The 12300-nt window shown below is 40.3% G+C and overlaps 1 protein-coding gene across 1 annotated transcript in view; it reads right to left on the reverse strand.

The window, feature by feature from the left end:
• Window positions 1-12300, reverse strand: part of LOC126470479 (nipped-B-like protein) — a 392610-nt gene that overhangs the window by 108530 nt on the left and 271780 nt on the right. Inside the window, exon 8 of the mRNA XM_050098348.1 lies at window positions 2089-2261. Coding sequence (XP_049954305.1) covers window positions 2089-2261 — 173 coding nt within the window. The remainder of the gene's footprint in view (window positions 1-2088; window positions 2262-12300) is intronic.

Here is a 12300-nt window from a genome sequence, read left to right on the forward strand (position 1 = left end):
AGCATACTTGTGCTAGGTGGCATATCTTAACAACTATTAACATAATACACAAAGAATCCAAGCTCCACCGACCAAATTTTGGAGGGTGTCCATAAATATTGGTACATGGGACTTGCAGTCTCTGGTGGCTCATTATATAGTAACAATGTGACTATGATTTGTTCAGTTTTTAACTTCAGTTAACTTTTGTTTCCATGAAAACACCTTCACAACAATGACATAAGACAGTCATTATCTTCCATTCTAACATGAAAGGATACAGCTTCTAACTGGCACCTACGTATAGATTCAGTACTGTGCTGTGTTTGCCATCACTGTGGGAATAATTCGGTACACTGTCATCATGCCATAATGCTGATCTTTGATTGCTTTCTGTGAAACCATACACAAGGTGCACATCAGCCAACTTTTCACCAGTAAACTTAGCCATGTTGCTGCGTATTACTGTTGACATGCAACAAACATAGTTGGTAAAACAGACCGTAAACACAACTGAGGACTATTGAATGCAAGCCTGAGGGTGAAGAGGAGATTGGAAATTACTACTATCAGCATCAAGAACTGCAAATGAATGAACAAATTTTGTGTACGTATTTTCGATGCCATACAGATACAGAAACAAATGAGTAAGAATTAAAACAAAATACACTGCTGTAAAAAAAATTAGTCCACACTTTTAGAGGTTTACAGTTCATTCAAGATTTATTATAGCAACAATGTCTCTGGACTACATGAAAATCATTACATTTACAGATCAATGGCACAAGCAGTTCCAAGGTACCAAGTATCAACCCATGCTGAAACATCTATGGTGTAGCCTCCACACACAGCAATGCAGGTGCTGACTCTAGCATCCAGTCAATCATACAGATGGCGAATACTGTCCTGGGATTTGTTATGCCATGCCTGCTTAACCTGTTCATGTTGTTCTGGAAGAGTCGTTTGCCGACGAGTCACCCAAGTCACTTCTTGTCCTATCATTTCCCACATGTGCTCGACTGGAGGCAAGTCTGGATATTTTTCTAGCCAGGGAAGCTACTGCACATCTTGCAAAGCAAGTTGAGTTTCACAGGGAGTGTCTGGGGAGCATTAACCTGTTGGCACACATGACATTCCTGTTGCAAGAACGGCAAAAGATTGGGTCTAACAGCATACTCCATACCGACAACTGGTTAGCGTCCCCTCCAGAAACACCAAACGTGAAAGGGTCATAGCTTATTGCACCCCAGACCATAAGGCCTGGGCTGGGGCCAGAGTGCCTTGGACAAATGCACCCCACAAGGCAGAACTCAACAGGTCAACTGCGTACGCACAAATGAGTATCACCTGCATGCAGGCAGAATCAACTTTCATCACCGAAGACCATGGCCAGCCATTCTGTCTTCCAAGTGATCCTCCAATGGTACCAATCAAGCCATGCACATTGATGTTGTGGCAGGAGTGGAAGACGGGCTAGAGGTGTGTGTGTGTCCGCAGTCCAAACGCTAACACCTGGTTCACAACAGTCTGTGTTGACTTGTCTGGGCTCATAAGCCCTCTTGTCTGCTGTGGTAGTTGTAGGCCAAAATTTGACCTCTTTCAGACTTGCACATTAGACTGTAGGAAGCACAAGCGTGTATGTGTTAGTATATCTACTATCCCCAAGTGGCATATGCCATCATCAGATCAAAATCATCATCATTTTTCCATGTGCCCTAATTTTTTTTTTTTTTTTTTTTTCCAGCAGTGTTCAATTACTCTGTAACAAGTCACAGGAGATCAGAGGTCCCTTATGCCAAAATACTCTGAATATATCCAGGAACAACTTCAAAAATTTTGTTTGTTACATGTAGCTATGGTTCCAGAATATCAAGTTTACTTAGGTAGACATATTTTATACAAGTCACTTAAATACGTCAATGCTGTGGCACTTTTTTAAATCAAACAGTTCTTAAGCATTTTCAAACAAAAGATGTGCCTTGTAGTGAAAACACACACACACACACACACACACACACACACACACACACACACACACACACTTTTATATATATTCACATAAGACTACACATTTTTTGGGGTAAAAAATGAAATTATATCTCAAATTACCTCTTCTGAGAGCCTATTTAGTCGCACTACGGGCAGTCTGGTATCTGACGGAGCAGAAGCAGGTGCAGGAGCAGGAGCAAGTGTGTTCACCTTCTTGTCCTTTGCTCCAAGTAATCTTGATTCATCTTTTTCAGGGGCAGGGGGAGCTACACTTGCTTGTGCAGGAGAAGAACCTGTAATATTAGAATAAGCATAACCTAATGCCATTTATCCATCAAAAACATCACACAGAATAAATTAGTTCCACACCAAACACAGTGAATAAATAGCTGAAATTTAAACAAGGTCTCTCTCTCTCTCTCTCTCTCTCTCTCTCTCTCTCTCTCTCTCTCTCTCTCTCACACACACACACACACACACACACACACACACACACACACACACACACACACACACAGAGAGAGAGAGAGAGAGAGAGAGAGAGAGAAGAGGGGTGGGGGCACTTTTGACAACTTCCTGAAGACATCACAGAGTTATAGAAGTCCATATGCTATCTCCTATCTACCAGATATTGCATCAATGTCTGTGGAGGAAGAAAAGTGGTAGCAATGCTGAATTCGTTAGATGGAAGGTGAGTCACTTATGACTCTGTTGCCTTTCAGCATTGAGTGCCCATTTCCATGTCTTATCTGTGCATGGAAACAGGTGCCTAATGAAGAAAGGCAACAGAGAAACGTGTGTCATCCACCACTAACAAAAGCAGCATCAGTGAATGTTCATTTTTTGTAAAATCTTTATTAGCACAGACCACATATAGGAAGATACATAACTATTTTCTTCGGTTTCTGCTCATACAGATTTGAAAGCTACTGAAATGCCGGGTTACAAGATAGGAAATGCACTCAATATTAATATTAATGGCATTTACAATAGATTTTAACAAAATTATGGAATAGTACATACCAGAATATAAAAATCTGTGTAAGTTAAGAGGACACATTGTCAAATGGCTGTTAACTATGCAAGGGAATGTCAACCGTGAAGTATATACATCAGCTGTCATAAAATGACATAAAATTCAACGCAAGCTTCATAATGTAAATGTAAATAGGCCATAAATAACAAGATAATATCAGAAAAGATACATGAAAAATATTAGATTATATGCATACCTTTGAACTTGTGCTTGTAACAAGAATGTAGTAAGTATAGACAAGAACTGTTCTTATGCATTCAGAGTAACACAGAAAATAGCCATGCTCTCTGGTGACAGCGACAAAGTTTCCGTGAGATGATCATAAACAGACTGACAAATGCTAAATGCCCAGGAACATAGGTAAAGAAAGTGCCAGATGGTGGCAGCACAGAACACAAAATTTTGAGTAATATAATAGGGGACATACAGTTACACCTTGAAGCTCTAAATATAGAGTTTCTTGCAGATGCCACACTGTTGTAGAACTTTTTATTAGTTCAGAAGGCCTAATAGTGTAATAATTTATACAGATATGTTCTACACAGATTTTACATGTGTACAGAAAAATGAAATCACATTAGCAAGGATCAGCTTAAAGTCACACGAACTATAAAGATGACCACTATAGTGATCGTCATGAAGAAGCTACATCACAGACATAAAATGATAAACAAAAATAGATAGTGACAACTGCCATGATGCAGCTAACATGTGAAATCTGAAACAAGAAAGACCATCATAGTATGCCCCTACAACAGTAAAAATTTACATAATGTGAAGCTCTGCCTTACACAGTTATCGCATGAGACAAAACCTATGCAAATATACATCTAATAGTAAACCTAAGTGGGCATTAGAGAACATGTAAAGATTATCTGTGTGTATCCATCATCTGCAATTTTTCCATTATATTGTAGAACAATTTATGTATTGAACCGATTACAGTGCAGTAAAGATAAGCAGTCTGTTAAAAAATGATACATCTAAAACATAAAAAACCATAGGTAAGGCAAAAGGTTAAGAACAATGAAATTAAGTAAGTATGGGTCAATGGTACAACAAACCAGTGCCCCATGTCTGGGTGATATGTTACCAACGTCTAGATTACTGTATACATCCAACTACTGTGTGCTATGCACACCAGAAACATAGTGGACAATAGAATAACAGTCAGTATAAACAGTGACTATACAATACTGCCCTACAAAATTAATCACTGATGGCAAATAATATAGGTAGATGGTACAGCCACATGGTACCCCATGTGTATATGACATGTTACAAACAGGAGTTCGAAGGTATGCCTGTAATGTAATGTTTTTATGCTTTTATGATATTATCTTGCCATTTATGGCATATATACATTTAAATGTTGCTTTTTACATCTTTTTATGACAGCTGACGTATATATTTTACAGCTGACATTCCCTTGTTAACATCCATTTCACAAAGTGCCCACTATCTTAGACATGACTTTTTTATTTTGGTGTGAACTGTTCAATAATTTTGTTAAAATGTTTTGTGAATACCATTAATGTTGAATGCAGTTTGTGTCTTGTAACTCTTCATTTCAAATTCTTTCAGATCTGAAGACAACCAAAAATTGTGGAATCTAGTTATGTATTGTCTCATATTGTCAGTTTATAATAAAAACCAATACCCCAGAAAAGTTATATATGATTTTCTCACTTAATATGATTGCCTAAAAGTATATGTATTTTCAAACAATGGAAAATCTAGGATGGAATACTAACAATATTATGAAAAGGACAGATTGCTACTCACCATATAGTGGAGATGTTGAGTCGCAGACAGGCACAACCAAAAGACTGCTAAACAAATAAGCTTCAGTCAAAAGGCCTCCTCCTGAAATGAACACACACACACACACACACACACACACACACACACACACACAGGCCAAAAGTTTACTTGTTTAGCAGACTTTTTGTGCCTGTCTTGAGACTCAACATCTCCACTATACAGGGAGTATGAATCTATCCTTTTAATAATACTGTCAATATGTCTGTTTTCTTTTTATCCTCACTAGAGTGCAGATTGTTGGCTTACTAATACCTGAGATATGTGGTTTTCTACCTAATAATGAAATAAAAATATTTTTGTTTTATTTGTGAGATATGTGGTTGTCTTTCTAAGCTGCTGATACGTGCTCTTTGATAATAAAGATTTTACCAAAAAAAGAAATCAACACTCATTGCAATAAAAGATTGCTGTGTCTAAATTGACAATGTTGGGTAACTAAGACAATCAGCATCACTACCAGAGTTCTTTATTTACCTCTGGTAGTGTATGGATACTCCATAACATAATTTGGCCAACTTAAGTAACTAACATACTACTGAAGTATTTCCTGACAATGACAATAGATGAAACAATCAAAATCTTGAGACTATAGTGGCAAGAACTCCATGATGCATTTATTTAGATGAAGCTATTTGTACACACATTTGAAAATGTGCAATAACCTTTACTGCCATAAATAAAATATTTTACCAAACACAATTAAGAAGGAAGGATAGAACTTAACATATTATCAGGATAGAGGTCCTCAGATCATAAGACCATAAGACCTTCTGCAACTATGTTGCAAACCGCTTGCTACGGAACATTTTGGTTACCTGCAGTACATAAAACTACTTTCTTCTGTGCGTAAACTGCCATCTTATCTGTTTCAGAGAATGTATAAGCCTTGAACCTCCACAGTCTCAAATCACAGATGAGCATCCAAAGCTAGATCATTGCCTAGATGCTTCAGTATAATTTGTAATGCTTTTTGTACAAGGGAAGTCAAATGAAAACCAAACACCCATCATAACAGGTCCATGGAATGGTTCTATTCAAAAGTTATCACCACTCATGCTACGACATTTATCCCATTGGAAGAAGAGATGATCAATTCCTGTTTCATAGGATGTGATTAGTGGCACCCACTCTTGCACTTTCTTGTCAGACTGAGACTTACAGCTACCTCTACATCGATACTCCGCAGTCCACCGTATGGTGTGTGGTAGAGGGTATCCTGTACCATTACTAGTCATTTCTTTTCCTGTTCCACTTGCAAACAGATCGAGGGAAAAATGACTGTCTATACGCCTCCATATGAGGCCTTATTTCTTGTATCTTATCTCCATGTTCCTTATGTGCAATATATGTTGGTGGCAGCAGAATCGTTCAGCAGTCAGATTCAAATGCTTGTTTTCTAGATTTTCTCAATAATGTTTCTCAAAAAGAACATCACCTTTCCTCCAGGAATTCCCATTTGAGTTCCCGAAGCATCTCTGTAACACTTATGCGTTGTTTGAACCTACTGGTAACAAATCTAGCAGCCTGATTCTCAATGGCTTCAATGTCTTACTTCAGTCCAACCTTGTACTCAAGAATAGGTCGCACCAGTGCCCTGTATGCTGTCTCCTTTACAGGTAAGGGATTCTTTCCAAAATTCTCCCAACAAACTGAAGTCTACCATTCACCTTCCCCAACACAGTTCTCACATGCTCATTCCCTCTCATATCGCTTTGCAATGTTATGCACAGATATTTAAATGACTTGGCTGTGTCAGGCAGGACACTTGTAATACTGTAACCGGATAACCGGACAGTAAAGGTTTGATTTTTCTACTCATCTGCATTAACTTACTTTTTTCCACATTTAGGACTAGCACACCAACTGGATATTTAAGTCATTTTGCTCTTCCTACAGTCACTCAACTTCAACACCTTACCATACACCATGGCATCAGCAGCAAATGACCACATATTCCTGACACCCTGTCTGCCAAATTATTTATGTATACAGAGAACAGCAGCGGTCCTATCATACTTCCCTGGGGCACTCCTGACAATATCCTTGTCTCTGATGAACACTCGTGAAGGAAATCATACTGGGTTCTATTATTTAAGAAGTCTTCTAGCCACTTACATATCTGTGAACTTATTCCATATGCTAATACCTTCGTTAACATTCTGCAGTGGGTCACTATGTCAAATGCTTTCCGGATATCCAGATATATGGAATCTGCCTGTTGCCATTCATTCATAGTTTGCAGTATATCATGTGAGAAAAGGGAAAGTCAAGTTTCACATGAGCAATGCTTTCTACAACCATGCTGATTTATGGTCATAAGCTTCTCAGACTCAAGAAGGTATATTTATTTGAACAGCGAACACGTTCAAAAATTGTACAGCAAACAGAATTAGGGATATCGGTCAGTAATTTTGCAGGTCCGTTCTTTTACCCTTCTTATACACTGGAGTCACCTGCACCATTTTCCAGTAGCTTGGGACTTGTGCTGGGCAAGAGATTCACAATAAATGCAAGTAGGTAAGGAGCCAATGCCATAGAGTACTCTTCATAAAATACATCTCTCTCTTGTATGTCTTTCTTCAGGTCATCAAAGATGTGAAATAACATGGTGAAGGATCCTGGCTGTACGGAGGATGTTGCAGTTTACCAAACCAAATCGCTGAAGCGTAGCCTTTGTCAGATTGTCAGTGTGGCAGCAGGTGTCATTGTGTAAAAGGATGAATCTGTCCAACAGTATTCTTGGGTGTTATGACTCTATGGCATGTTACAGTTTCTGGAAATTGTGTCCATAGCACAGAACATTGTTGCACTTCCATGCTCAAGGAACTCTATTAGCAGGGAGTCCTACAGTCAAAAGGAGGTGGTCACCATGACCTTACCAGAACTTGTGTTAACAGTTTAGAATTTCTTTGGCGAGGGAGATGTGGGATGTTTTCACTGTTGGCTTTGCAGTTTGCCCTTGGGCCGTTGGACAGAATCATCCTGTTGCATGATAACATCTGCCTCTCACTGCCAATTGGATAAAGGGTACACTGCAGCAGTTTGATTGGGAAACACTACAACACCCTCCTTACACATGTTTGATGACATGAAGAAAGACATGTGTGGACATTGGTTTCAGTTGGATAAGGAAGGGCAAGAGGGGTGAGGTTGTGGATATGTCAGTGGTCAATCATGTTCAAGAAAAGAGGAATTTATCATCTTGTCTCCCAGTGGGATCTGTGTCTCAATGTATGTGGCGATTACTTTTGAATGGAACCATTCCATGGTCTTGTTGTGATGGGTGTTTGGTCCTCATACATAAAAGACAGCACAATCAGTTCTTTGTGAAAGTCAATTAACAGAGTATATTTTCAAGATCTCTGTATATGATGTATCTAGATTTTTGGCAATAATTACTGAGAGCTCTACACAATGACTTAGGCACGCCCATCCCAAAGGTAGAGCAGTGGTCATAATGTTTATTCTGACTGATCAATGCAAATCACTGTGTACAAGGTGATGTGGAAGTGACAATGCTTTAGTAAGATATTAAAACACATTTTCTAGTATCTGAAAACACATGTACCCACATCCAAATATCTCCAGGGTTAACGTAGAATTTTCAGTGGGAGGTAATAAATACTGCTAAAACATGTATCCATTATAAAAATAAGTTAAAACTAGAATCAGGGAATTTTTAACATTAAAATCTCCAGCAGTTCATGCCACCCTTACAATGTCCAGACCTCATTTTATCCTTTTCAGAGAGATGTATTTTGCAGTGGAGGAAGTCAACTTTAATCTCCTTCCTTCTCCACAACATGTACATGAGATGTACTGAGAGTCAACTCTGCTCCTTTACATAGCACAACATGGAAGTACACAGGTTAACAGCTAGAATCAAGTAATAATGCAGTACTACTCTGAAAAAAATTACATTTCAATTAACCTAAAACAACTGAAATAAGTTTAAAATACTGTCATGAACTGCTGCAGACCACTGTGATTCTTCTTATGGGTTTAGGTGAAAGTTTACTTCTGAATTAGTAGATGTGTCAAAAACCAAGTACTGGGTCCAATGAACAGTTAATTTCTTATAGAAACTAGAAAAACCATGATGTGAATACCAGTTAAATCATGACCCCTGGAAAATATGTTTGTTTTCCTAAGATTAGAATGTCACTTGTAAGGTGAACTGTTTCTGGTGGTCTTCCTGGTATCATAGAACGATGCACTTTTTCCATCACATTAGTTTAAAACATTCGGCAAAGAGTTGACCTGACAATTCCATGAGGTTCCAGTGGCCACAAATTGCAATACTGGCTCCAATGTCCTATGTGGTAATTTTGGCTCCATTGGTCATCCATAGCATTCATTTCACACATATATCATAGTGGTTTCTCCAGCAAGACCACAGTTGACTAACTGTCCTGTTTTTGATAAACACATGTGTCTGTATTTATATACTGTCTGACAAAAATAGTAAATCACGCTGTTGGCGGGTATGTAAACAATTAGAGTTGCAACTCTCTCTAACAGGTAGAACAGCCATCAGAGTGCATTAGTGTTGTTTGCGTTTAGTGCTGTTACCCCATCTGGTAGGGGATATAAGGGGCATGATCAGCAACAGATGCTGAGTGATGACTGAAGGACACCACAGAGATGCCACCCACTCATGTGAGACAGTGTTATCTGCAACACACAGATTTTGAATGAGGTCTCATTTGGCTGGCTGGTCAACTCATACTATATATACATTTACAGGCCATTAGACTGTGACATTGGTCTGGTGTTGGAGGACAGATATACTCTTTGGCAAGGTTTCAGTCGTCCACGTCTGACCTCCAAATGGGAGGATTGCCATATCGTGCGCTAAGCACATCGTGACTCCTTCATATCTCCATCTGAGTACAGTTAATAGATTCACTGCAACATTCTGTCATTCTGCACTATTGGTAAGAGACTGGCAGCAGCTGAAGTATGGAATTACCATTCCACACATAGGCTGCCATTAACACAACAACCAGCTGCATTTAGAATGATGTCATGGCGTGGAAGCATGGACATCTGACCAATGTCATCACATTGTGATCAACAATAAACTGCAATTCTGCACCACCCCAGATCAATGTCATTGGTGAGTATGGCAGCAACCTGGGGAGAAGTCACATTCTTCCAACGTTTTGGAGAGGCACAGTGGTGTTACTCCTGACATTACAGTGTGGGGAACCATCAGGTGTTACTTCACATGACGGATGGTAGTGACTGAGGGGATTCTCACTGAACAGCGGTATGTCACAGACATCTTGCATCCTCGTGTGTCATCTCTCATGCAACATTATCATGGTGATATTTTTTAACAGAGCAATGTCCATGTACACACAGCATCTGTCCCTGTGAAATGTCTGTGCGTTGTTGATATACAACCATGGCCAGCAAGATCCCAAAACCGGCCTCCAATTGAACATGCGAGGACCAGCTCAGACGTCAGTTCTGTCCCAGTGCCACTATTGAGGATATCAACGACCAGTCACAACAATGAAATTACAATGATTATCATTAGCTGCTTACAGGCGTTGATAAATATCAACAGGGACAGTTGAAAATGTGTGCCTTGACCGAGACTCAAACTGGGATCTCCTGCTTACATGGCAGATGCTCTATCCAACTGAGCCATCAAGGACACAGAGGATAGTGGGACAGCAGGGACGTATCTCTGGCATACTCCTCGTGAGACCCACATTTCCAGCTTACTGTCCACACACTACATTTGTAGTGCCCCTGCCCAATATACTCATTACTCACAGTAGTCAATCTACCAATTCCCGTAAGAGTGTGAGCAATCTGAGTGCATCCGCACTGAAGATCATTGGCCAGTAAGCCTTATCTACATGAAGAGGTTAAACTATGTGATCAAAAGTATCCGGACACATGGCCAAAAATGACTTACAAGTTCATGGCGCCCTCCATCGGTAATCCTGCAATTCAAATGGTTTTCAGTCAACCTTAGCCTTGATGACAGCTTCCACTCCCGCAGGCATGCGTTCAGTTAGGTGCTGGAAGGTTTCTTGGATAATGGCAGCCCATTCTTCACGGAGTGCTGCACTGAGGAGAGGTATCAATGTCAGTCGGTGAGGCCTGGCACGAACTCGGTGTTGCAAAACATCCCATAGGTGTTCTATAGGAATCATGTCAGGACTCTGTACAGACCAGTCCGATACAGGGATGTTATTGTCGTGTAACCACTCCGCCATAGGCTGTGCATTATGAAAAGGTGCTCGATCGTGTTGAAAGAAGCAATCGCCATCCCCAAATTGCTCTTCAACATTGGGAAGAAAGAAGGTGCTTAAAACATCAATGTAGGTCTGTGCTGTGATAGTGTCACACAAAACAACAAAAGGTGCAAGCCCCCTCCATGAAAGACACAACCACACCATAACACCATCACCTCAGAATTTTACTGTTGGCACTACACACGCTGGCAGATGACATTCACCAGGCATTCGCCATACCCACACCCTTGTGTACCATGATTCATCACTCCACACATCATTTTTCTGCTGTTCAATTGTCCAATGTTTACACTCCTTACACCAAGCGAGGCGTCGTTTGGCATTTACCAGGGTAACAAGTGGCTTATGAACAGCCACACGACTATGAAATCCAAGTATTCTCACCCCCCACCTGACTGTCATAGTACTTGCAGTGGATCCTGATACAGTTTAGAATTCCTGTGTAATGGTCTGGATAGATGTCTGCCTATTACACATCACGACACTCTCCAAATGTCAGCGGTCTCCGTCAGTCAACAGACGAGGTCAGCCTGCACACTTTTGTGCTGTACGTGTCCCTTCATGTTTCCACTTCACTATCACACCAGAAGCAGTGGACCTAGTGATGTTTAGGAGTGTAGAAATCTCGCGTACAAACGTATGACAGAAGGGACACCCATCACCTGACCACTTTCGAAGTCAATGAGTTCTGCGGAGCACCCAATTCCGCGTTCTCACGATGTCTAATAACTACTGAGTTCGCTGATATGGAGTACCTGGCAGTAGGTGGCAGTGCAATGCACCTAATATGAAAAAAGTACATTTTTGGGGTGTCCAGATACTTTTGATCACATAGCGTATCTGTTCTTTCGGGCATGTCCAAAAGAACAGATACCATCTTCATATAGGTAAAGGCTTACCAGCCTATGATCCTCTTCAGTGTGGATGCATGCATATTGCTCACACTCTTACAGGAATCGGTAGATTGAATGCCGTGAGTAGTAAGTATAGTGGGCAAGGGCACTACAAATGTAGTTTGTGGGCAGTAAGTTGGAAATGTGGGTCCCACAGTGGGCGTGCCCAAGAAGAGTCCCTGCAGTCGCACTATCCTCTGTGCTGTCAATGGCTCAGTTGGATAGTGTGTCTGCCAAGTAAGCAGGAGATCCCGGTTTGAGGCCCGGTCGAGGCACACATTTTCAACTGTCCCCGTTGATATTT

The sequence above is a fragment of the Schistocerca serialis genome, chromosome 3 (genome assembly GCF_023864345.2).
Source record: "Schistocerca serialis cubense isolate TAMUIC-IGC-003099 chromosome 3, iqSchSeri2.2, whole genome shotgun sequence".
NCBI classification, from domain to species: Eukaryota; Metazoa; Arthropoda; class Insecta; order Orthoptera; family Acrididae; genus Schistocerca; species Schistocerca serialis.